We start from the raw sequence: 27,523 nt of genomic DNA, 5'->3' as shown, positions 1-27,523 counted from the left end.
TTGTGGGCTCCCTGCGAGGCCAGGGACTGCGTCGCCTCTGTCCCCAGTGCCTCACGGAGCGGCTGCCGCACGTTAGTCACAGAGCAGAGATTTGCTGAATGGCTGAGTGAAGTGTGGATGGTCGTTTGAAATTCCCGCTGCTGTCTCATCCGCTAACCCGGCTCATAAATGCTCAAAAAATCTGAAGTTCGTTACCAGAGTGAGTTAGTAGACGTCAAGATGTATTTCTTAAGTTTTCAAGGATTGGGGACTGGTGGCCGGAACTGTGGAGGGCAGCTCGCCGACGTGTGTGTTGTGAGCAGAGGGTACAACGGAGATGTCCTGGGAAGTCAGGCCGCGCGGCCTTTGGAGGGTGATCTCCACGGGTGACGCAGGAAGTGGCGGTATTTGGAGAGGCCTGTGATGTGTCGCATCCCGGTGCTCGGTGAATGTGCAGGGTAGAAGCGGGGGAAGAGAAGAAAATGTAGACTCTTGCTGAGGACTGATACACCTGTCACGAGGGAACGTCCGTTATGAGGTCATCCGGCGGGACACTGTCATTACGGAGGGGCGAACCGCGGGAGAGACCCGATGCTCACAGGAAAGTTGGATTTCCTTTCAATCTGTTATATTATGAAATATGCTCATTTTTTAAAAAATATTTTATTTACTTCTTTTTTGAGAGGAGGGAGGGAGGGAGAACGAGGGAGAGAGAAACATTGACTGGTTGCCTCTCACATGCCCCCAACGGGGGACCTGGCCAATGACCCAGGCCTGTGCCCTGACTGGGAATCGAACCAGCGACCATTCTGTTCGTAGGCTGAGGCCCCTTCCGCTGAGCCACACCAGCCACGGCAAAATATGCTCATTTTATTTTATACTTAGTACGATGAATCTTACCTCAGTGTAATGCTTCGTGTTTTTAGATTTATTCATCTGATGATAGGAGGAGAATAAATGTTTTTGGGATGTTATTTTGTTATAGCAGAGAGTAATGTAAATCAGACATACCTTTTGGTTTTCTTTCATTTACCTAATTTTTAATTACAGAAGAGCTGTTTTTCTGATTATTAAGGAACATTAATATGAGAGCTCTATGATTATGGTATATGTAATTTTATAAGAAAGTCTGTGGCAGGTTAAAATTTCATTAAGTATTATGGAATTTTACTGAAAAGGAAAATACTGTGTACTCGTCTACTACATTCATTCATTTAACAGACATTTATTATGGAGCTGCTATATTTGATGCCTTGCTAGGCATTGGAGATACAAAAATAAATATGGCTCCATTCCTGTCCTGAAGCAGTGTATAGTTTGGGAGAAAATCACACTGTGAAACAAACGAATATTATGATGCTGAGTGCTAGTAACAGGCAGCATGAGATGCTGGGAGAGTCAGAGGAAGGAGCGCTAACCCAGCGTGAAGCTCGAGGGGTGAGATGTTAGCACGTCATTTTCAGAAGCATTGCCAACGGGGCTGAATTCTGGGCCTGGCAGTGTAAGAGTGCTCACCTGAGGGGCTACTGTGGTCTCCATGTATCCTTGGGAACCGAAGAAAAATATCTGATTGCTATTACGTGGACCGGAAGTGGAAATGTGACCTAATCCTCTAGAGCCAGATGAGGGACCAGCTCCCCAATTCAACTCAGAGTCGGTAATACAGAAAGGAAAGTTCAAAGACTTCTGGTTGCAAGTATGTTCAGTTCCTTGTGAAATTAAAAAAAAATTTTTTTAAGGATTTTATTTATTTTCAGGGAGAGGGAAAGGAAGAGAAATATCAATGTGTGGTTGCCTCTTGCGTGCTCCCTACTGGGAACCTGGCCCGCAACCCAGCGCCCTGACTGGGAATCAAGCAGTGGCCCTTTGGTTCACAGGCGGGCACTCAACCCAATGAGCCACACCAGCCGGGGCAAATTTTTTTTTTTTTAAATAACGAAAACCATTAGCTACTCCGTAAAACGTTCTTTTGTTAAGTTAAGCAAAGCCCAGACTCATACTGTCTGTGGATCCTCTAAGGGCTTGGTTTTAAGTCTGTTAAAGTAAGAAGGGGTGAACAGTGCTTTCTTCAGGGTATGGTACGTGTGTTTATGTGGTTATGTGGATAGATGATTTTTATTTTCTCCAAAAGAAAGCATGTCTTTAATTTTAATTACAAAATAATACAAAAATAATTTTCTTTTACTCTTGGTAGATGACAAAGTTTCTAAAAAGTTCCAGAATTCCCTCGTTCAACTTGGACTCAACACTATGAAGTCTGCAAATATATGTATAGGCCGACCAGTGCTGCTTACCAGTTTACACGGAAAACAAGAGGTAACAGTCCTTGTCATTTTCTTAGTCTGGAAAGATTTGAGAGGTTTTGGATTGTAATTTTCAACACAAGGAAAAAAACAAAACCTCTATTTTAAAGACCCTCTCCCCATGTCAGCTGTCGCCTCCTTCGATGTCTGACTGCAGTGGGAGTACGGTCCCTGGTGTCACGGTGGAGGGAGTGAGACCTACACTGTCGTCCTCATTCTCCCGGTCTGTCACTTGTCTCTACAGAAATACGCTTTGGGGGTATGAAGGTCACCATGTCTTTTTCATACAAATACTTGATTGCCCCCCCTCATTTTCAGCCTCCTTTCTCCTTGCTGCTGCTTTTTGGCAGCTTGGTTTGTTTCTTGTCTGCTGTGGCCCCTGCCTCTGCTGCGTCTTCTCTGCACCGTGACTCAGTGTTCTCTCATCCCCTGGAGCCCTCTGGAAAGGCTTTGAAATCTTCCCTGCTGATGTCATGCCTCCCAGTCTTTTCACTGTTTCGGGCTTAGCCTTAAGGACCCTGTACTGTGTCTTGTGGAAGAGGAGCCACCGAATGTCCGAGCTCAGCCCACTGCCGGAGCGTCCCGCTTGCCTGGGGACGGGCTGGTTCCCCAGAGCTCTGGCGCTGCCGTCCTGTTTCCTAGGTTAGATTTACGTTCCGGCTGGGCTACCTGCTGGCATCTTCCCGGCAGGATCTCATCTCATTTTCTTCTCCCCTGCAACACCTCTGTCTCTTTTCCTGTCCCCGCCTCTCAAATCTTCCACCATTTTCTCTGTGGGGTCATTTGTAATCTTCACAAAAAGATGTAATATTTATAAAAACTCTTAATAACTTGTGTCAGATTGTAACCCCTTTGGCAGGTGCATGGGCTTGGCCGGGCTTTACAAATCACTGGTAGAGTATGAGTGCTAATTTTCTCGTGTCTTTCTTCCCTGGGTCCTGGGCAGGTCTACACAGCCTGGCCTGTGTCCGGCTTTCCCGGAGGCAAGGTCGGCCTGAGCGAGATTGCGCAGAAGAATGTGGGTGTCCGAGTTGGCGACGCCATCCACGTCCAGCCTCTACTGGGCGCTGTGCTGCAGGCCGAGGAAATGGACGTGACTCTCAGGTTTGGCTCTTTTCTTTGGTGACTGAGTAAGCGCTGCCCCGTAGAAATATAATGAGAGTCACAAATGTGAACCACATAAGTAATTTTGCATTTTCTAGTAACCACATTTAAAAGATAAACACATGAAATTATAATTATATAATTTATGTAATATGTGTAAAATCTTATTTTAACTTAGAGCTATAAAAAGTATTAATAAGATTTTCATTCTATTTTTTACACTAAGTTTTCAAAATGCAGTGTGTATGTTACAGTTACAGCACATCTCAGTTTGGACTGGCCCCGTGTGGCGAGTGGCTAGTGGCCTCCTGCATTAGAAGGCACGAGCTAGACGAGTGCTGTGTGACTTAGGGACTGGGGACTCCAGTGCCTCTGATTAGAGTGTGCCCTGACACTTCAGGTGAGAGGAGTTACTGCTGATGGGTGTTTAGCTATGTTTTTCGTCTGGGTCTGCAGCGCACTCAGGGCCGCTTGCCATTTTTACAGCTGTGCAGGAGGGCGTAGGATACTGTGAGAAGGCAAGAAGCAGGTTTTAATTGAGACTGCTCAAACGACGTACTTGACTATATATTTTAACTCCTTGGTTATTCATTCTAGTGAAACATTTATTTCTATCAGATTTTTAAATGGCCCCTCACCAAAGACTAGTTGTTTGAAACAGCTTATCAATATAGTTAAATCGCTCATCCTCTTGGAAATTCTGTATCTAATAGGATTTTGACTTAGTTTGGATGTAAAAAATCTTACCAAGATTTGTTTTTTAAAAGATCGTCTCTTGATACTTCATTCAACTTTTGAATTTTATTTATTGATTTGAAAGAGAGAGGAAGGGGGAGAGAGAGACAGCCAGCCAGAAACACCGATTTGTCGCTCACTTACTGATGCATCCAGCAGTCGCTTCCTGTATGTGCCCTGATGGAGCTGCAGCCTTGGTGGAGCGGGGAGATAGGCTAACAACCGAGCTGTCCGGCCAGGGCCTTTGACACTTTAGTATCACTTTAGTCACCGTGTTGGGGGAGTGTGTGTGTTAATACAAGAATCACACAACGTTTTTCAATCTAGCTTGATTTTAAAATGTTTTCTTCTCTTTTGCTACTTTTGTAGATGCCAAGCTTTAGCTTTGGCATATTTTTTTTCTGAAAAACAGGAAAATGTTTTCAGAGCATTAACAGCCATTTACCAAATGATAAAATAAAAGGTAGAAAGGAAGAGGAACTCAGCACAAGTTGAGCACCAGCTGTGTCCTAGCACACATGTGTGCATGCACATATTTTTCCTTTTTCTTTACATTTAACCCCCTAAACATCCTGCAAGTTGTCCATACATACCCCTTTTTCCCAGCGAGGAGAAGGAGCTTGCCAGTTCCTGTGTGGCGGCTCCTGTATGGCGGGCTGGTTAGTGTCAGCGCTCACACTGCCTGCAGACGGGTCTGTGGGCACAGCCCCCGGGTCTGGGCTTCCGAAGATCCGCTAACTGTGACCTCCGGAGAGCACGGCACTTCTGGTCATGATGGGGACCTGCAGTGGAGGGACTCCATAGGTTTTCCGTGGAAGCTTGGTTTTAAATTTTTTATTTAAAAAAAATCTTATAGTTTAAATGTGGCAGCAAGCAGAGCTTAGATAAGAGATGTAATTTCCAATAAGAAAAATAAGTAATTTTAATCTGCTGCTTAAAGCCTTTAGTTGTATGCTCTGAAACATTTCATTAGTAAGTTTAGAGCTCCTTCTAGTGGAAATGATTTTATCCACACCCATTCTTTTTTTAAAAGCAAACTGGTTTGAGTGTTTTTACTGTTCTTGCACATATCTGTAAATATCTTCTATTCAGAGTTTAATAAATAGAAACAATTTAAGTATAACTGGTTCAGATTTCTAGAAACAAATAAATTTAAGCATCTAGGGAGTCACATATTATTTCCTCTTTAGTTTATACATACATTTGACTCATGAAATTTCCTTCTTATATTTTTCTCTTCCTTTTTCTTTTATATGAATACACAATCAATTCTTGTTATTCGTGCTATTGTATTCTGTAAAATTGCCTCGAACATTGAATTAAAACTGAACCGTTGTTCCTAGGGGCCTATGTATTTTTATATTTAACATATATAAATATGCAAGTATTATCTATTTTATATACATTATAATCTTAAATTCTTAGAACACTTTATTCTGGTATATTCTATTTTTTCTATTTTCTATATTTAAGAAAAGAGAAGAGGTAGTTCAGAGGTGAGGCCACCTCACTGACAGCTGCCGGAGTCAGGATTGAGACTCCTCGCACAGGTCCCACAGCTGGAACTCGCACTGTCCCTGCATTGTCCCCTGCCGTCTCCAGCTGCCAGCCTCCGGTCACCTGTGCTGAGGGATGAAACAAGAGGCTGGGAGAGTGTTGTGTGGCTCACATTCTTTGCCTCCTTTATGCATCCCCATGAATGACTGGGAAAGCTCTGCTAGTACTGACTTGGGGGTCACCAGCTCATTTAGCAAGTAGGTGACTTGCACGTAGGGAATTGCAGATAATGAATGTCAGCTTTGCTGGCTGTGTTACTGAGACAGTGGGGGTGTGGCTTAGACCTGGCCCAGCGGCCCTGCCAAAACACCTTTCTCTGAGGCAAACCCTCCCTTTCTACTGATGTCAGCAGAGCACACAGCTGTCGGCCCTGTGGGCTGCTGCTACACACAGAGAAGGAACATGTGCGGAGTTCTGAGAACTCTCCAAGGACGTGTTCCTGTATAGGTGCCACGATTTTTAGATGTGCGTGCTTCCTGGACTAAAACAAGAACCTTTCTGGAATGTACTGTTGTCAGTCAGAATAGGGTTCTCATTTTTCTTAGACATGCCTTTTCTCCAGAATAAACTTCCACTGTACCATTCTCGTTTTTATTTCTTCCTCTTTAATAATGTACTATATTTTTTTTTTCAGAAAAAGCTAGGATTTTTCTTTTCTGAAAGATAATCTATAAATTACTCAAAAGGAATGAAGTAAGCTATAAGTAGAAGCCTTTTGCCAAGCTAGGCAAGTTTGGTAAGGAATTAAGGGCAGCATTTTTCAAATGTTTTTGACTGACACCCAATAAAAAAAGGAACATTTATCATTGTGATTCATTGTATATACACATCTACAATATATAAACACAGAATGCACATATGCACAGGTGTGTATGTGTATACAATGAAATAATATGTTACAAAGCAATATTTACCCTATCTGTGTGTGGCATACTCTGGCATTTTGTATTTTATTTTAAAAGTGCTGGGTAGGACTGACAAATGATTTCATGATGTACTAATGGATAGTACCCTATTTTTTTTAACATTTAAAAAAATTTTATTTACTTATTTTTAGAGAAGGAGGAGGGAGGGAGAAAGAGAGATAGAGAAACAACAATGCATGGCTGCCTCTCATGCACCCCACCGCCGGGGACCTGGCCTGGAACCCAGGCATTCACCCCGACCAGGAATTGAACCTGTGACCCTTTGGCTCTCAGGCCAGTGCTCAGTACACTGAGCCACACCACTCAGGGCTATATCCTATATTTTGAAGAACACTGACTTAGGCCACGAGGACATCAAACTGCAGGTGACATTTTCATGGCTATAAGAACTATCTGAAAACTGTAAATCATTCCAAAATTGTGTAAATCGTTTCCAGGTTTTGAATTAATTATGCTTTTGATTAGGTCTACATTATAGCTATGTATGTATTATTTTATATTTAAGCTTTTGGTATACTTAGTGTTTATTTCTATTTTCCCCTTTACAGTGATAAAAATCTGGATATCAATGAAGAGCAACTTGCTGGTTGTCTCCTGAGAAAACTAGGTGAGACATGTTTTAAACAGTTTTTTAAGAAGCAAGGCAGTAGCAAATAAAGTTATGTGTCTTTGAGGACTTGTATACTTAATCTTATTTTCAAAGTAGTGTAGAAAATATTCTCTTCAATGAATTAATGTCTTTTTAAGATAGTGATGTGTTGTATTCCCTCCCCCACCCCGCCCCAATTAACTGATTGGTAGTTGAGCAACAGGGAGAATATACATCATGGCTATGGGCAAAGTCATGGGAGAACTGAGACTTTGAACCCTTGAGCTCTTGCTCTTCCTAGTGAGAAGTGTTATCTTGGTGTGTTGGCATAACAGTGCCAGTTTGGTTTATTATCAAATGTAGACCACCTGGCTATTTGTTAATGTAGTTGATAGAGTCTTCGCCATTTCAGAGAGTCATCTTATTTTTCTTTGATCTCCAGATAGTACTCCCTTATAGGGGAATAGTAGGGCCTTTATTTCTTATGACAATTATTTTATTAATACTCCCATCTTTGATTTAGTCTTTTCAGTCAAGGAGCTTCTTTAATTGATGAAACAAATTGCTTTTTAAACATTAGATGGGTGAAAAACTGTGCTAACATGTATGTTCAATAAATTATTCTATAGATGGCAAGATTGTTTTACCAGGCAACTTCCTGTACATTACGTTCTATGGACGACCGTGCAAGCTGCAGGTGCTGCGAGTGAAAGGGGCGGATGGCACGATACTGAGATGGCTGCAGAGCAGCTCTGACGCTGACGCCCATGGTGTGCCCTCTGCACAGGCTGGCATTGAAGCCAGCGCCCTGGATATGTCCTTGCAGCTAAGCCAGCTGGACCTGGAAGGGCCTCGGGTCCCACCGTCAAGCAGCACTCCCTGCAAACCAGTAGATGACAGAGAGAAAAAGAAAGCCGGTGACACTTTGTCGGATGTCTCACAGAGTCCTGGTGGCAGCAGTGGGCTTGGGCTCGAGGAGGTCTCAGGTCTTGAATATAGCTTCGTGTCTGCCAGAGACGGAAGCAAGCACCTTACCAGTGAAGAGAGAGGGCCAAAGTCAGACAGTCTGGGAGCAAAGTGCAACACTGACTCTTTCTATTTCATTTCTTCAATAACCAGAGTCAATTTTATAAAACTTTGTACAAATTCTAAAGACCAGGACAACCAATTCAAAATAACTTATGACATGATAGGTGGCTTAAGTGGTCAGCTGAAAGCAATTAGAGAAATAATTGAACTTCCTCTGAAGCAGCTTGAACTATTCAAGAGTTACGGTATGATTTCTTCAGTGTATGGCACCCAAACGTGTTCAATTCAAACTTGAAAGCAGTTTGCTCATTACACTTTAATAACTGCCCGCCCTTTTACCTACATTTCTTTCCTGAGTGGTAGGCATGGCAGGAGGTGCGGGTTGCTTTGGGAGATGCCAGTTGTTGAGCTCTCTTCTGTGCCGGGTCCTCAGGTTGCAGTGAGTTGGTTGCAGCCTTGTCTCTTCATTGCACACTTGCACAGTTGTTTGTACTGGATCTACGACAAGTCTCTTGTCAGGCTAGGTCAGCTGTAATGACTAAAGACATAAGCCATGCGCTGATGAGACTTCTTGGTTAGGAAACGTAGCTGAGTCCGCACGTCTGCATGAGGCGAGTGGTTAGGGCAGTGGCTGGGTTCCTCGCAAACGAGAGCCGCTGCCATGTGGCTGCTGCCTGGTGCTCTGCACGTACTCGGTGTGCACCATCTCCATCTCTGCTTTTGTCTTTTTTGCAAGTATGTATGTATGTACATATAAAATGAACCCTTGGATTGCCATTTTGATAGGAATGCGTGTGTGTTTCCAGACAGCTGGTTGGATAAAAATTGGGATTGGCGGTTTGCCTTGTGCTGCCTTGTTGTCTGGACTTGGCGTTGATGATGTGGGATGGGCCATGGCAACAGTGTGGTGTCCAGCCAGTTCTTGTCCGCGTGCCTGGACGGGCTGGGTCTGTAGAGAGAGAAGCAGTTACTGCCCGAGAGCAGTGTTTGGCCTAGTTAGTACCTCTTTCTGGGCAGAGTGAAGAAGGTCTGACTCTTTTGTGATGCGAGATAAATTTGTACCTTTAACTTGTCTTTTAAGCCATATGACAGCAGTTACCAGAGCCTTAGCAATGCTGACTTCAGGTGCTCTCTTGTCCTTCCAGGGATCCCTCCCCCTAGAGGGGTGTTGCTCTACGGCCCCCCGGGGACGGGCAAGACGATGATCGCCAGGGCCATCGCCCACGAGGTCGGAGCGTACATGTCCGTGATAAACGGCCCTGAGATCATCAGCAAGTAGGTGCAGCCTGTAATAGAATACCAGCGTTCTGAAGCATGCTTCTTAAATACGTTTTTTTAGGGCTCATTCGTAAAGATTTGATTTAGTTGCATGTACGTCACTCAGCTGAGCTCTTTAATATCTACAAATCAGACATAATTGCATTTTTACATATCTTGAAAAACCACAGTAAAGTACTGGAAATTAAAAACTTACATTATGATGAGAAACTCTGCCTATGCCATTATTATTATTTGATAATAATAAAACAAAATTTCAGAGATAGTATTTATTACTGAGCCCCAGTTACAGTGATTTGGAGAATAGAGTAAATATCTAGCAGTGAAACAGGTCCAGAACCCTTATCACAAAGACTTAAATTATATAAGGTAAACCCAAAACAGGAAGGAGGCCTTACTTATTGCATAGTTCTGGTTTTTAAGTAACTATAACATTTAGTCTTATGTTTATCATATCATTGTAGCATTACTTTGCAAAAACAGGTAATAGTTGTAGTCAAATAAAATCATCATACATCAGTATAACATACTTTTTTTTTTAAAGATAAAACAACACTTACTTTGGGTTATTCCCTCATTTAATGTTTGTTTTAGTAGGTGAGTGGGAGTATCTTTTCAATTAAAAAAAATTCTGAACCAAAAATAGCTGACATGGAAAACCTAAATATATGAACTATCCGTAACTCTAAATACTGTTTGTCTTGAGTGTTGACTGCAGGCTTCACAGTAACTTACCGTTATTTCTTTTTCTTTACAAACACAGGTTCCGTGCTGGGTAGAAAATAAACTTTGCTTTTGCAAGTAGTGTAACAAAACTAAACCTTCACAAGTAGTTGCAAGGATACAATTGACCTTAAAATATTAAAAATACCATACAAATTTAAGAACACAGGGTACTTTTATCATATAGAACTTAATTAACGGAAATGACTCCCATTCTCATGGCACTTTTATAAGAAATTTAATTAAAAAAATATATTGAGAAGCTCTCTGTGGAAAAAGAATGAAGTAATGGCTGCAGCTCTGAGAGGACAAAACGGGCCGTCCTGGTCTGGTTGCAGTGGCTCTCGTGTGTCCTCACTGACGCATTTTAAAGCAAGGACCGTGGTGTGCATTCGGAAAGTCCGTCAGGGACCATTCCAGGGCCCTGGATGCAGCCCTGCCCGTAGTGAGAGTGCTGGTCATCGCACCGAGGCACTCGCCCTTCGCGTGACTGTGCGCCTCACTGCCAGTGGCTTCACAGAGGTCCTTTGTGTTCTCTCGGGTTGCACGCGAATAACCGGCATCGGCCACACAAAGAGAAAGGGTGGTCAGTCCGAAAGCCATTATAGGTCTGTGAGGTTTGTGGAGGCTCAGGTGCTGACGGCAACCTGCCTCAGGAGGATTTGTTGCCTGCTGCGGCGTTACCTCCTCGAACGCCAGAGATGCTCTGCTCAAATGTGGTTTTTAAAAAATGGTTGCATAGTATTCTGTGTGGATGTTTTGTATGTCTAAATGTTTTAAATTTTCTTTTTAATGTATATACAAATTGTTTGGGAAGTAACTTTTGAAAGTAATTTTAAGTATTTTGGAAATATTTGGAAAGTCAAATGAGCTTTTATAGAAAAGGCGTTAAAAATATTGAGTTAGCCTTTAAATGTATTTTATTTGTTACAGATTCTATGGGGAGACTGAAGCAAGATTACGTCAGATATTTGCTGAAGCCACTCTGCGGTATTCTCCCTCTTCAGATGTTTGAAGTTAGGAGTTAAGATGTGTTAATCGAAGTAGAGATACCAACACTTTATACAAAGCATGGAAGAATAGTACAAAACTATTAGTGGTAGCATGAGAAGAGATTGTAAATCTAATGATTTTCTATCAAATTGATTTTATCTAAAACTTTTGGAAGCTTGATAAGTGAGTTATTAAATTACGTAAAGTAGCAAAAGGTACAAACTTCAAGTTATTAAAGAAATAAGTCATGGGGTGTAATGTACAGAATGGTGCCTAAAGTTGATATTTGAAAGCAGTAAAGAGAGTGGATCTTAAAAGATCTCATCGCAAGAAAGGAAGTGTTGTAATTATACACGGTGACAGAGGTCACCGTGGCTAGACTTGTGATTGTTTCACAAAAGTACAAATATTAAACTGTTACATTGTGTACTCGGAATTAATATAATGTTATATGTCAATTTATTTCAATTTCTAAAAATTACATAAGGTAAAAGAATTAAGGCAGTGTTATTTGATGTCATGTCACTTAGGCATACAAATTTATGGTTTTCTTTCTTTTGGGCTCGCAGGCATAGTCAGCATATGTCGTTCCTTTGTAGACTATAGTGCATTAGCCCTTCATTCTTAAAACTTTGTTTAATTATACTTTGCTTCAAAGGGACAGATGTTTTGCTCTTAAACCACAATTTTTATTGCTTATTCCTCAAATTAGGCTACCATGTTACATTGTAAGGAGCAGTTGACTATGGTCTATGACTTAGTCTAATGTAATATTTATCATATGGCTAGGTCGCTCTCGTTGTTTGCGTGTTTATCTTACCCTAATTACTGCTGTCTTATCAAAAGAACTTCTTTGGTTCTTTGTTTAAAATATTTTAAAGTAATATTTTTAAAGTTTTTTTCCCCAGTAATAGGATAGTTGAAATATGGAGTCTGTAGTCTTAATCCTGAAGGTTTGAGAGCCAGCGTGTACGTTATTATTTAGTGTATTTTTATTGTCATTGATATGTTCGCGACAGTTAAGGTTCCCTCTTAGGAGAGATTCACATCTTTTTATAGGAGCACTGACCATATTGAAAGTTACTTTTTAATAGTTAAAAAAAAAGAGCACATTTCTGCTTTCCCCACCTTGGACAGTAGGCCTGCTCCTAGGGACAGCATCTCTAGTCTCAGCTCCTGAATTAATCGAGGCGCCACAAGTCGGCGGTGTTAGCGGGCAGCTGCTGCCTGGGCACAGCTCCCGGCGCAGGAGCAGCAGCCTGCACCCGGGGCTCTTCTTTCACGGGCCTCAGGGCCACCAGAATGTGATTTTGGTGAGCTGGCAGTTTAGCTAGAATTAACCCAAGGCTTTTGAGTTTAACATCCTTTTCCCTTTGTCTTTTAATAGTGTTAACTAAATCGTAAATGTGACATGTTGTGTTTGATTTATAGCTTTAATTTTTTAATTGAAATACCATGTCTTAAGTTTAAAAATGAAATGTATATTAGAGAATTCATTTTGCTTCTTTGTTTTTAGGCACCCATCCATTATTTTTATTGATGAGCTGGATGCACTTTGCCCAAAAAGAGAAGGGACTCAGAATGAAGTGGAGAAAAGAGTTGTAGCTTCACTCCTAACACTGATGGACGGCATTGGCTCAGTAAGTACAGCGCCACTGTTGAGTCGGTGTAGGAAGGGGTTGACTCTTAATGCCTTGTATGTATGTGGTAGCAAAAACTACCCAATATACCTTGAGTTTTAGGGTATTCTAGGATGAGGGAAAAATATTAGCCATAAAAACTAGAGGAAGGACCATAAAATAATTTTCTGGGGCAGATTCCTTAGTAACTGCTAGAGCAGTATAACCTGGTATGTTTTTCTAGCATATAAAATAATATATGATGATGGGTTTCTTTTATAATAAATACATGTTATTAACTTTAAAACCTGAAGCAAAAATCAATAAGAAAGATTTAGTGGTTAGATTTTAGGGCAATTTACAAAGAAATTTCATGAGTAAGTCTTATATGCCCATGTGTAAATTGATACTTCGGGGACAAGTGGAAGGAAAGAAAGTGAGAGTAATGGAAAATGTATTTGTTCAGCATTTGAAAAGAATTGACCTTTTCACTAGCTTCTCTGACAGGGCGGCACCCTTAGGTTAATAAAGTCTGTGCTGATTACTGAAGGGAGACCCACGTTCCTGACGGTCATCCATCAGAAAATACATTTCTTATGCAGGATTGTAAATAACTTATTTTTTAGAATCATGTTAGAACCTAAATAAATTTTTAAAATTATGTACTCCTTATGCATATTAAAACACTGGACTATTAGAACTTTTTGGTTTTTACAGCTTATTGGTGGAAACTGAACATGTGAAAATAATGTGAAGATTTCATATTGAGTCTCTTTTTTTTTTAAATCTTCACCTGAGGATATGTTTATTGATTTTTAGAGAGAGGAAGGTTGAGGGGGAACATTGTTGTGAGAGAGAAACATTGATCGGTTGCCTCCCTTATGTACCCCGACCAGGGATTGAACTCGCATCTTAGGTGTGTACCTGACTGAGGATTGAACCTGTAGCCCTTTGGTATATGGGACAGTGTTCCAACTGACTGAGCCAGTTGGCCCGGGCAAGGCTCTGTTATTTGCCAACAGTGTGTTAAAATGTTAAGAGTAACACAAGAGAAGGATTGCCGTCTGGGGGAGGCTGGGTGACCCCCTGGTTCTCAGTCTTGGGTCAGTACCTAGGTGTGATTGTCATGTCTCAGGTTTGGTTCTCAGTTGATGAAGCTGGAGAATCCAACATTAGTCTTTCGGAATTGGTGGGGCTCTGATGACCGACCCACAGTAATAATACTCACACGTCTGACACATAACCTGGGGCACCAGTTTGTGTATAATGAGAAATAGAGTTATTAAGCTGACCAAATATCTTAGTTTATGGATGACTCTCATTTTCACCCAAAAGGCATGTATACGGAGAACTGTATTGTAATTAGGAATCTTGGCGAGTAGGAATTCAGGAGAAAGGCTCTGGCTGGAGCATCTTAGTCACTGAGCGCAGCTGCCTCTTTCTGTGCCCCTGGGGCAGGCCTGCTGTGGGCCGGTGTTCGTGCCTTTGGGTGGACGGCAAGCGTGTGACGCTGGTGTTTTAGTCCGAGGATGGTTCAGGGCCTGTATTTGTCTTCTGAATTCATAATAACCCATGCATTTTCTTTTGGCAAATCCGAAATAATTGATTAGGTTTGAGTTTTCTTTGAATCACATTTCAGGTACGTTAGCCTCTGTAGATTACACTTGGGTCTTCTGAGTAGAATGTTGGATAATTTTTGTAGATGGCTGATCATGATCATAGTTCTTTACAATTTGTTCCAAATTTCATTCTCAGTAAAAGTCCATACATACTCAAGTATTGCTGATACTCGGGTTTTAGTTATATTGCTGTTGGTGTTTTCAGGAATTTAAAAATTTATCAAAATTAAAAAAGAAAACAATCCATATGTGAAGATCTCTTTGACAACTATTCCGGTGCCTTCTTCTATTTAAATAATCTGTAGGTTGTAATCTTTGCTTTCAAGTAAGAGAAAAGGACAACTTAAAACATTTAAGTTAAAATAACTATATGATAGTGTGTTATATGTTATTATTCATAGGAATAGTAGGTAAGGTGCTACGTGTGGGAGAGCCATTCTTTGAGTAGACGGGAAGGCAGGTGTTGGAACGCTTCCTAGGGGAGGGAGCACTCGGGCTGCTTGAGGAAGTGTGGGGTGGGCAGTAAGAGTGGAAGGGCTCAGCCGCCTGGACAGTCAGATCCGTCCATCCTTGCTGCCTGCGTGTGCGTGTGTCTCTTTCTATAGATATGTATGAATGTGTATTATATGTTTTATTTTTAGAAGAATAACTAATTTGTTTTTATTTTATTTTATTTTGATAGGAAGGAAGTGAAGGACAGGTGTTAGTCATTGGGGCCACAAACCGCCCTCACGCTTTGGATGCTGCACTCCGCCGACCTGGGCGATTTGATAAAGAGATTGAGATTGGAGTTCCTAATGCTCAGGACCGGCTGGACATCCTTCGGAAGCTGCTGCGAAAGGCCCCCCGTGCCCTCACGGAAGCTGAGCTGAGGCAGCTGGCGAGCAGCGCTCACGGATACGTCGGGGCGGACCTGAAAGCCTTGTGTAACGAAGCAGGTGACGGAGGTTTGCTGTGTAGTTGGTCTGTGGTGATGGGCTTCGTAACTCTAGTTTTTATATAAACTGATAATTTCTATCTCATTTCGTAATGAAAATGGTTAATTTTTTCTAATCATAAAAGATATATTTATTGAAAAAATCTAGGTAATTCATGAAACTATAATAAAGAAAAATCACTCTTAATCCTGCCTCCTAAATATTACTACTATTAGAGCATATATCCTTTCAGATTTTTCTTACGTCTGCACATACACACAGATGTATAAATGTATGCATTAATGGTAGTAGTAATGATAGTATTTATTAACATTGTGCTATGGAAATTAGGGTGCCTGCAAGATCAAATTTTACTTAAGGATCAGCTTTGTATTTGTTGAAGTGCTGTAAAAGCGCTTAGTGAAACCAAAGAATTCTATGCCTCAGAGTATGTGATGGTGATGTTTAAGGCTGAAACCGTTTAAGGGCTATTATTAATCATTTGGCTCTTTGACTTTAAGAACTTCACTTGTTATAACTGTAGTTACTTTGGAAGCCTTAAGACCTTTTAACGTGTGGGCAATTTTTCAGAGTAGTTTCAGCCATGGAAGAGGTATTTATTTAGATCAGGGCAGTTTTTATAAGCTATTGAAATATTTGATCAGGCAAGTAAGGCTTCATTGAAAGCTTTCTGATGGCTTTTTCCCCCTTCCTGAAAGGATGTGTGTATTTTTTGGTAACCTCTAAAGGCGGGGGACATACCTCAGATCATCTCTGGTTTCCCAGTAATCTTAGGTGCCTTATATTTATTCCTTTTTCTTGTGCGAGCATTTGTTTCTAAGTTCTTTCCTACTTTGGAGGTATTTTGTTCAGTTGTGGCATGATGTTGTTCCAGTTGTGAGCTATCCAATATTTTCATAAGGTGCTATAAAGAAAGTTTAACCCTTGCCAAGGTAATAGAAGACATTGAATTCTTGAGTTGGAAATTTAGTTATTCTAGAGCTTTAGTACAGAAATAGAGTAACTCATAAGTTCCTCCAAATCATTGATTCACAGCTCATCTAATTTAGTTGGCTTTGTCAACTCTTTCATTAGTCCTTGGCCCTTCTGATCTGGCCTGACTGCACGAAAAGAGATTAGAGAATGAAGAATGGGTGGGAAAGGAAAACTTGAAAGAGATACTTGGGAGTCTTTCAATATCTCACTCTTGGAGGAGAAAATCAGGTTTATTTCATTCTGTTTGATCATTATTGTGATTTCCATGTTAGAGGGCCCACAGTTGGGGAAGACTGCAGGTTATGTAGACACAAGGCAAACACAAACATTCTTCTGGTACATCATGGTGTAAGCACAGGGCTCTTTCTGTCTAGTTTCTTGTGCTTCACAAGAAGTGGTGAGATTGATCATGAACTGAATTCCTGATACATCAGGAAACAGATGTATCAGTGGATAACTTGGTTTCCTTCATTCCATTAGGTGATAATGAAGAGTCTGGGTTACAGGCATACCTTTTTTTATTACTTTGCTTTATTGCACTTCATGGATGTGTGTTTTACAAATTGAAGGCAAGTCCCTCCACCAGCAGTACGATTACCACTCTCTTTATTGAAATACTGGCTTTCCTGGGTGATCTGGAACTGAACCTCCAAACCTCTGGGGTACTGCATAGGCGTTGCTTTGGATTTGCCCATGTAGGCAAGGATTCATTCTTCAACATCCTTTACCAGACAGTTTCTGACTTTCTAATATGCATATTCTAGAAGACTCTGGGATTCTTACTGTCCATGAACAGCCTTATGAAAGAAAGATTTGTGAACACTTATTTACACAGTGAAATATGTATACAAAAAACTATGGAAAACATAGAAACTTCCCTGTGGGGAAAGGAAATGCTGTTATTATGTAGAAAAAGTGCCATCTGAGAGGAAGCTTAAAGAAAAAGTAAGCATTTTACAGGCAGAATGTGGGGCATGAGATGGTGCAGAAGGGCAAATGTTCTTCCCTCCCGTCCGCGCACTGGCCCTGCGCCGTGAGGGTCATGGGCTCGGGGTCTCGGCCAGTGTGGAGCAGAGCTGGGGTCTGACCTCAAGTTCACCATCCTCCAAGTCCATGTTGGTGATTAAGCCATAAAACAGGCTTTTGTTAGAGTGATATAAGGCTTTTTAATTTATCTATGAACCTAAGAGGAGGAATAATTTATATAGAAGAAATACCATACTTTTTTTTACAAGTTAAGTCTAGTTCCAAAATTAAATTGTGCCCTGAGCCGATTTCAGGGGAGACGTGAACGTGCAAGTCACACAGTTGCTGTCAGTAGGACTTTCTGCTTTCAGGGACACGGCACTGCCCCCAGAACTTGCGGCGAGTGGCAGGACAACTTGAGCAATTCTGCTCCTCACTACGCACACCTGATTGACAGAGTTGTGAAAGATCAGAAGATGGGGCAGGCAGCGGCTCCAACCTGAAGGCAGAGAGACGTTGTATATAAAAAGCTGTACGTGGTGTGCACAGCAGGAAATACATATTAACCGCTAATAATGGAACTTAATATTTTCAGATGATCAGGTATTCAGTCTTCTATTTTCCCTTGAGTTAGGGGTGAATCAGATTATGAGAAGGTAGCTTTTAAAAAGATGAATATAATAATTCAAGTGTCCAGTAGGGAAAAATAAGTGGTTTTGTGGATATTGTCTTAAATATTAGTGTATGTTGTATTGCGTGGTGTCATCTGTAACTATGTAATAGAATAAAATTTAAGAGCATTGTGCTAGGATTATTTTGCAAGGGGTTTTCTAGAGAGGCACGGAGCTATAGTAGAAAATGGCTTTTGAGAGTTGGACACACCAACCTTGGAAATCAGGCTTGTGGTATTGGGCAAGTTCTTTGTCTTTTCTGAGCCTTAGTTTTCTCTCATTTGTAAACTGAGGGTGTTGTGGTAGACGTTATTAAGAACCTTTGTAAATATAAATAGGACATTCCCTGGATATGAGGGAGAACAAGGAAGAAGTTGGCAGGGGGGATAGGAAGAATTAGAAAAAGGAGAGGGGAACGCAACAAAGAATACTCATATTACCCACTGAACTTGGCCTGGCTTCACTGGCCACCGTCCTGCAATCGGCCTTACTGTCCCTCACTGGCTTCTCTTCTGGGCTCTTTGTCTGAGTGGCTGGCACCTCGCTGCTTTGGGGCTTTCTCCCAGCGTTCTTGGAACTATTGCAACAAAGCAAACTAATGTTGATGGTGAAGTTAGCTGCATTTTCTCATTGGAACAATTTTATTATTTTTGACTAAGGACTTAGGTAAATTATAAGATTGGTTACCAGTGTAACTCAAAAGGAAAGATAAAACAGCTCAAATACTGTTAGCATTAGAAATAGTAGAATTACGCTCAACTGCTGTAGAACAAGTATAAGTATGTCCGACTTACTGAACATACAAGGATCCCCATATATTGTGGTGTGTTATTGAGCACAGCAAGAAAATGCTCCACCAGAGGGTAAATTTGAACCACTAGCCTAGTTATAAATAAAAGGAACTGAACATTTGGTGTGGCATCTTGCCTAAATTTAGACCTGCTGAGAGGTGGCTGGAATGGCTCTCAGAGTTGCGAAAGGCCCACCTGGGGAGCTTTGACTGGGGGCCCGCTCCCCGTTTCAAGTACGCTGCCTTGGGCCAGTGGCAGTGGTCCCAGGGGTCTCATTGACCTTAAGGCTGCACACAGAGTTAGAGCTGTTGTTTTATTCGAAAGAGTCCTGGTAACATCTTAATATTTGGAGGCAATATTAGTGATTTCTGGTGCACAGTAGGGACCCAAAGGTATTTGATCAGAGGGGGCTGTGAAAGCTGGGACACAGGATGGCCACCTGCGCGGCTGCTGTTTGGGGAGCTGTAAACAAGGTGGGTGCTCTGCACCTGCTTGAGCAGCGGCTGCGCTCACTTGAACAGGCCCAGCTTTGGTTGGCTTCCCATGCACAGGTCCCGAGCTGTGGCTCTGGCTGGACTTCTCCTACGTTTTGCTTAAAACCGGTGCCTCGCAGGCGGCCTTTTCATTGTTCCCGGTCACGCTGTGCTTAAGTGGACAGCTTGGGATGCCTGCCGGCACGTCGGGGAGGCAGGACACCATGACCTCCGGTCTGTGGGGGGCTCTTCCTCCTCCACAGGGCAACGTCCCTGTGCGAGTTTCAATTAAGGACAGATGTGTGGAGCCACACTTCACATCTGCAGAGCTCAGTGTGCAGCCGGCCAGAGCGCCCGCCCCCGGGTGTCTGATCCGGGCCATCTGGGCTGCTGCCCGCGAAGGTTTGACAGGCTCCTAGCTGCTGGTCTGGGGACCACATTCCAAGAGCTCAGGACACAAGACATTGGTTCTTAAACCTTCTTATGCATCATGTTGACCCTGCTCCCTGCCCTGATACTGAATTGAGTGAGAGAGGTGGGGAACCTGGCATTGGTATTTATGTTTCCCACGCGCTTGTGAAGCAGCTGGTCATGCACCAGCCTGCGAGCCGTGTGAACTGGGAGTCAGGCCTGCGGTTCTCGTTTGTGATCTGTGTGAGAGCCTCTGGTGGAGCTTCTTAAAAATGCAGTGCCGGGCCCCCTTCTCCTGGCCCTGCAAGTCTGGGAGGGGCACAGAGATTTTGCATTTCTGTCAAGTTACAGGTGGTGTCAATGCTGCTGGTTCTAGGACTGTACCCCGCGGGCCGCGGATCTAGGCCAAACAGCGCCAGGAGCTTTGCAGATTGTCTGTTATGATTTAAATAAGAGGGTTAGATTTAGGGAATGTGATTCTCTGACTACCTCTGCTAGATTTGAGTTTCTTTCCAGAGCTTTCATGTGACAATAATGTGCTATCCCCAGCTATGTCATTTAACTCTCCTGTGCTGTGAGAAAGTGCGTGTCCATGATTGTTTTCCGGGTATGCGTAATGGTTTTGAACAAAACTTAAAAATGGCAAATCTGAAAGAAAAGCCACAATTAAGGAAACCATTAAGAATGAACACTTAATAAGAGAAATAAGCATGAGGACATATGGTTTTTCTGGAACACTGGCTTGCTTGCGGTTTGTGGACCTGTGTGTTCTGTGAGCTTTGAAGTGTTGGCTCTCTGATGGTTTTCCTCTTCCTGGACCGCCTTCTAGTCGGGGAAGCTGCTCTTTTTAACAAAACGCTGTGCACAGATGTCTGGTACTCACATACAGTGAAGCGATCCTGAGTTTCACAAAACCCACGCAGGCCGGGCCGTTGATTGTTTTTGTAATCCGAAGGTTGTTTGCAGGACACAGCACGGAAGGCCAGAATCCCCTTGGTGTATGTTCACTGGTGCAGGCCCTTGCAGAGGCTGGAAGGCTCACAGCCTCCCCGCAGCCTGGCACAGGGACGCTGCCTCTGTCCCAGTGCGCCTGCGCTCAGCTCTCTGGTCTGTCCAGTGTTACTAAACAGTTTCCATAACTTTTACCTTTGTCTCCATAATGAGCATGAAAGTTGGAAATACTACAGTCATGTCGCTTTCAACACTTGGATCTCTTATTATCTGAGCAGATATAATATTAATATTGAGGGTTGGGTGTGAAACTTATTTTCAAATGTTATGTTTCCTTTATAATTAACTTTTGTGCTAGAGTGTGATTTGATATGTCATGACCTGTCCAAAAAGCCTCATGTTTTGTAGCTCACCTTTTTAAGCAGAGAGCAGCTGCATCTTGAAATGTTCTATCTCAACCGGACAAGCTGTTTACAAGCTCAGCTCTGACACATCCTGACATTTAATGTCTGTGTTTGTATTTCTCCAGGGATTAGGCTGCCTTTCTAATTAATTAGTTGCATAACCTTTTATTAATTCCCTCAAAATTTATAATGTTTTAAATTAACAACCTAGATAAGCACACTACACTTTTTTGGAAAACATGAAATGTTAATTATGTAGCAGAGACGTGAATTATATAAACTCTGCTGAATGTTAGTAGATGCTTAGCAACAGTGTTTTCCAAATATAGGGATTTATTATAAACTTGCCCTTCTAAGGCTGCCTGTACCGTTTCAGGAGAGTGAATATAAATAGAGCTGATTTTTTCAAGAGATGGGCTCAGACATTTTGTTTACAGGGAAAGGAAGTATTTGCTTCACTACTCTATGAGTTTATCTGTAGCATCCTTGTTGATTACACATCATTTCATTGTGTTCATACTTGGGCATTGGTAAGACAGCATCACCGAGCAGGAAGAATGAAAACTCATATTTAAACAATGATTTTATCATTATTACGCTCAAGTAGGTCTAGTAACAATACTAAACCTAATGACTATAAGATAACATTTTTTGAGATGGAAAATTTTATCTATCTTAAACCAGAGTTCTGAGATAGTTATGGCTATTAGCCCTTCCTCCCACCCATTAGTAGCTTATTTTAATGGGAATTTATGGTGGATCTACTTTGTACAAAGTACTTAACTCTTATGAAAAGTTCTCTTTGTAATGTTTTTCACCATGTTTGGAATTCCTCCAATGGTGTTTTCTAAGTTAGAATTAAAATACTGATTTGTGAGAATTCAGTATTTTTAAATAAAGTCCAGGGACATATGGGGTTTAGTGGAAGGCTTATGGCATAGGTTCTCATGGTAGCACTGTCCTTTGTCAGCTGGCTGAGTCTTCGGGCAGGCCAGATAACCTCTTGTACTCTGTTTCCTCACTGCTAAATAAGGATGACATACCTTTTTAAGAATTCTTAAGAGGTATAAAAAAAGTCTGGCAGCAGTGGTCATGGTTCATTCAGGCCCTTGGTAAGTAGGGCCTTTCTCTTTAAAAACTTACGCATTTTATGTGTATTTATGCACTTGTAGAAGCTTATTTGAATTTTGGCAATATTACTGATATTTTATGAAGTATTTGTGGTTATTTTAGTACAAGAGACATCAGGGAAATTTGGAAGAATTCTCTGCCTTGCTAGAGTAGTGATTTTTTACTAAATCTGGGTCAGTGAACGACTTTCTCATCAGTAAGAACATACAGCCTGGAGACAGATGTGGCTTGTTATGGGGGCCTCCCTGACAGATTTTCTCTCTGAATCAGAGTGACAGACTCTTCCCTTTTTTGCCTCCCTTGTCCCACACTTTTGAAAGTGGTGGCAGCCCTGGCTGGTGTGGCTCAGTGGGTTGGGTGTCCCCCCGGGAAACCAAAAGGTTGCCAGTTGAATTCCCAGCCCAGGCACGTGCCGGGGTTGCGGGCCAGGTCCCCAGTTGGGGGAATGAGAGAGGCAACCGACCGATGTTTTCCTCCCTCTCCTTCTTCCTCCCTTCCCCTTTCTCTAAAAATAAATAAATAAAATCTTAAAAAAAAAAGAACGTGGTGGCGGTTCAGAACAGAACTAGTTCCTGTAATCAGTGGAGGTGACACCAGTGACTTTTAAATGTGAGTAAAACAAGAGCCCGGGCTCCCTTGAGGCGATCTGCTTCCTCCTCCTCCGTGCAGGAGCAGGGAGAGATGGAGCCCTCGGGGGCGGGGCGGGGAATGGGCGGGGGGGACACGGTGAGTGATGCCTCCCCTCCCCTGCCCCGTGTCCGAATGCAGTACTGGGTTGAGGGGAGTGAAGACTCCGCATAAAACAGAAATTTTCTGGTGTTCTCATATTTTGAGGAAACTGCACTTTACAAAGGGAGCCTTAGATTCTGTTATACTTACTTGCAGGCTTTACGTTCTTGAGTATATTATTAGGAAATTTTATGCTCAACTTTTCAATTCAAATCTGAGATCCAGATGCCCATGTTTCCTGTTACTTCTTCATACAATTGTCTGTAGGGTAGGTAGTAATTTTAAAAAAGCATCATTATTTCTGGAATCCGTTGAAGTTTATTGTTAGTTTTTAATAAAGGAACTTAATTGCACTCTCAAAAATAACATCATTATTTAGCAAGCATTGAGTGTCAGATTGTGGGATTCCACATGCGTGTGGCTAGATGATGTTTGTTGATTGAGTCTGGAACAGATGGTAATGAAGAGCATGGATTTAGAGTAATTGCTCTTGTCCGGAAACGGTTCTCTCTGGATGGCGGAGTGGGGCCGGGGGCGGGGTTCCCGCTGCACTGGAAGGGGTGTGCCGGCATCCGGCTTGCCGGGGGCGCTTTATCGTCTTCTCTTCACTGCATCTTGTTTTCTACTCTCAACTTTTTAGAGCATTGGAAAATAAAATAATTAAAACAAAATGTCACATTTATTGTTTAATTAGGTACACCTGTTTTTTTGTTTCAAAGATTTTTAAGAACAGGGAAGTATTGCTTCTGTTTTTGTTTACATTTTAAAAACTAACTTGAAACATAACAAGGAAAAGAAGTATCACAGATTGCTTGCTCTAAGCCATATTCCCTGATGATGTACATGTGGCCGTTTGCGTCTCTGAGTAATTGTTTACTTATGCTTTAAAAAAATTCATATTTTTAAGAATTTAATTTCTTGGCATAGATTCCAGTATGTCCTCGTGAGGAATGGTTGGTGTCCAGTAATTTCAGCTTAGCATCACAGGATTTTAAAACTGAAAAAATAATTTAGAGAAAATAGATTTTAATTTTTCCATCTAATAAATGAGATAGCTGATGGCCGAAGAGGCAGTTTTATGTAAAGTGACACCTCAGCTAGTGGCTGCTCAGAGGACCGTGGGGCCGGACCGGTTAATGGGAAGGCTCCCGGGAGCCTAATTTTTGCAAGCTCTCATAGCCATTTAGCATTAGAAGGCCCGTGACCCATAGCTTTTGCAAATCTGTATATTAGTGTTCTTTTTTCCTTTCTGACCATCTGCCATGCTTAATCTTGTCAGGGATCTACAAACAAAGTATGGAAGTTGGATTTAGGTTATTCAAAACATGTTCTTTCATATTTTATAAGAGTGAACTCTTTAAGGACGGGGTTTTGTCTTCTAGGGTCTCATGGTCTCAAGTGTTACGCTCATTCTTATCCCTGGGCCTTTGCTTGCCTTTCTCTCTGCCTGGAAACTCTGCTGCCTCTTTGGCCTTAATTCCCATGTTATCAGTTTAACATCAGCTCATTTTTTCAAGTCTAACTGCTTGAACTTGGAGACACTTTTTAATCTCTCATCATTTCTGAAATAAAGGGATATACTGAATTATTTCTGTGACGGTTGTCTTAAATTGCCACCAATCCCCCCCACTAACCTGGGTTAGACGTGCCTGAGGTGAGATTAGAGGAACTGAGCACCTCCTTGACTTTCATCCTTTCTCCTTCCCTAACATGTGCGTTGTATCTGTCACCATCCTTTATAACGTACAGCTTTAGTAGCGTCCCACAAATTTTCATGTTATATTTTTATATATTTCATGTAATATGTTTACTAATCGCTTGGAAATGTTTTGTTGTGTTCATCACAGAATTAATCTTTGTACTTTACTATTTATTAATTTTTTGAAAGACTTCATTGTTTTCCCTTTTCTGTCTCCTCTTGGAACTAGTGCTGTTTTCTTATTACTCACATAGACCTCACATTTTTGCCCAGCTGTAAATTCTGTAGTTTGTATTTGAAAGCACAAAGGCTTTGTGTTTTATAAATATGTAGGTGTATTATAATATTGTATATCCTTTTTAAAACCATGTATTATTGCCTTCCCTTTCCAAACCCCTTTTTCAAATGAAAATAATTGGCCTTCTTTATTGTTGATCATTATGCTTACATGACATAAATGTGGCTGGAAAATTATTAGACCACTAACCTTTTTAAGCTTTTAGTATCTCAGTACTGGTAAGAGTGAGATACCTGGTTTAAATGAGAGATGTTGACAGGTATTGTCATATAGCTGCCTGGGGCATGAAGAAGAGTAAGAGTCTTCTGGCCTTTTCAGCACTTCCACTTATGGAAGATTTTTTTAAAAAACTACTTAAATTCTTTCAGGCCGCCATAGTACTGTTTAAACAACACAGCACCTTATTACTAAAGTTTTATTTTGTTTTCTATACTACTGCACCATTTAGTATTTTACCCTTTTGGCCTTTAAAAGAAATTCTTCAAACAGATTATTTTGATGGACCTTTATGGTCTTTTTTGAGGATGTTGTTTTATAAGTTTGATTTCATGTGTGTAAAGCATCTGTCTTTTCATATTTCATACCAGTTTGTTTTCTTTTTCCTGCCAAACTCAGCACTTGGAGTTTTGCTTCCATCCCTCATACTCATCCACCTTCCTCTCCAACCGCCCCCTTCCCCGGCCCCCCCCCCCCCCCCGCCACACACACAAACAAGGACAACACGTTTGAAATGCTATGATGTGCGTGAGCTTTGGGCTTGTTATGAGTGGTAGTGGTTCAGCCTGTATTCAAGGGGTAAAGGATAAATCTTGTGTCACTGTTCCCTTTGCAGGTCTCTGTGCCTTGCGGAGAGTCCTGAAGGAGCAGCCTCAACTCCCTGACAGCAAGGTGGCTGGCTTGGTGAAGATCACTCTGAGCGACTTCGTGCAGGCGATGAATGACGTCAGGCCCAGCGCCATGAGGGAGGTCGCAGTTGATGTTCCAAATGTAAGTTGTTTGTACCCTCATGCGGGCCACGCTGAATTCAACTCTGAAAGGAGCTGAGACTTCCTAGGCTAAACTTGAAAAAAAAATTTTAATTAAAATACTAATAACATGCCTTTTGCCTCTGAACTTCCTGTTAATTTATTCAAACCAGAGCTACAAGTTTGGTAAGGTATTGGCCGAACATCTGAAAGGAAACATTCCATTGGCAGCGTCGAAATGCGGTTTGGGAATTCGAGAGGGAAGCAGACTTCAGCATTATGTGCTGTTAAAGGATGGAGGGGACCTGTGAGGGCAGGCCGGGGAGTTACCTTTACTGTGTGGATCATCTGTTAATGTTCCCTGTGTCCCAAGTGGGCCTGTTATTCAGGAGAAAAAATGGCCTTTTAGTTTTCTTTGCATATATTAATTTGCTAGAGAATGAACAGTTTTAATATGTTAATATGTATTATGAAATGTCGAAAGAGCTGTTAGGGAAATAGTTTTGGCCATGGCCCATGTGGAGCAGAGGCTTTCTGCTTGGCAGTGTGGTAGATTGCAAAAAGGACCACAAACTCTTCCTGTCGCTGTGCATTTGCCCTTTGCTCTACAGCGCTGTAGCTCCCACCATAGGAGAGAGGGAGTCAAGCTCTCTGCCCTTTCTTGGTACCTGTACTTGGCCCTGGGACTTGCAAGCAGGCTTGGCATCGCTGGGGGCTTGCCTTCTTGCTGCTCTCTGGGACCCTGCATCGGTCCTGCGAAGAAACCTGTTCCAGTTCCTGGGGGATGAGAGACCATGCGGAGCAGAAATGAGCCCTCTTACCTGAGACCCACTTGAGTCCAGCCATCCAGCCAGTTGCCAGACATGTGATTCTGCGCTGGACTAGCCCGCCCGTCGGAGTTTGCCCACACCGGAAGGACCCCCAGTAAACCCTCAGAATTGTCTGAAATAATAAATGTCTTTTGTTATTGGCCACTAAATTTTGGGGTGGATAGCAAAAGCTAAGAGGTACAGACACTTTTTAACTCCTTATACAATAAAACACAATTGTTCTGTGAATTTCGGCTGGGAATGGGGCCCTAGAGGCAGGAGCACCCCCGAGGACTGGCTGCTAGTTCAGGCGAGTTAATGTGGTTTTGAAATGTTTTTGAAACATTTTCAAATTCACTACTGAACTTACAGCCTACCTTTGGGGTTTTTCAGAAGCTCTGTTGCAGAACATGCTAATTTAGTAAGAATAATTTGACAAATGGGGTTTATGAAATAATGAATGATTGATGTCGGGTTAGTAGAAACTTTTCATTTCTTTGGAATTTATGGTCTAAAGTTTGGGCACATCGGTATGAATACTTTTATTTGCTGTATTTATCTGTATTTTATTGGCTACTTTTGCATAGTATAATGGGTCAGATAGATGCCTAACCATAAAATGCCACATGTTTTAGATGATAGGGTTATAAATCAACTATACCATCCAAAAACACCTTACTGTTTGAAAAACTTTAGGAACTAGGAAAACATACAGTAAGGTCTTAAACGTAAAGGCGCTGCCAGTGGAGAATGTGTTTAAACAGTGGCTGTCAGCTCTTGGACCTGCTGAACTGATTTATTCATCACAGGAACTGGTACTATAACTGCATTTTTAATTGCGCTAATGAAAGATTTTTT

The 27,523-nt window shown here is 41.8% G+C and overlaps 1 protein-coding gene across 1 annotated transcript in view; it reads left to right on the top strand.

The window, feature by feature from the left end:
• The window catches only part of AFG2A (AFG2 AAA ATPase homolog A), a 198,245-nt gene that overhangs the window by 2,504 nt on the left and 168,218 nt on the right, over window positions 1-27,523 (top strand). The window contains exons 2-10 of the mRNA XM_054563420.1: window positions 2,174-2,295; window positions 3,229-3,386; window positions 7,153-7,211; window positions 7,823-8,467; window positions 9,368-9,497; window positions 11,157-11,213; window positions 12,733-12,856; window positions 15,137-15,392; window positions 25,724-25,878. Of these exons, the coding sequence (XP_054419395.1) occupies window positions 2,174-2,295; window positions 3,229-3,386; window positions 7,153-7,211; window positions 7,823-8,467; window positions 9,368-9,497; window positions 11,157-11,213; window positions 12,733-12,856; window positions 15,137-15,392; window positions 25,724-25,878 (1,706 nt within the window). The remainder of the gene's footprint in view (window positions 1-2,173; window positions 2,296-3,228; window positions 3,387-7,152; window positions 7,212-7,822; window positions 8,468-9,367; window positions 9,498-11,156; window positions 11,214-12,732; window positions 12,857-15,136; window positions 15,393-25,723; window positions 25,879-27,523) is intronic.

Source organism: Pteronotus mesoamericanus, unplaced genomic scaffold (genome assembly GCF_021234165.1).
Source record: "Pteronotus mesoamericanus isolate MK-2021 breed Mesoamerican mustached bat unplaced genomic scaffold, CSHL_Meso_final contig_163, whole genome shotgun sequence".
Classification (NCBI taxonomy): Eukaryota; Metazoa; Chordata; class Mammalia; order Chiroptera; family Mormoopidae; genus Pteronotus; species Pteronotus mesoamericanus.
The sequence above is the reverse complement of the archived record's forward strand: the minus strand, read 5'-3'. Positions and strand labels throughout refer to the sequence as shown.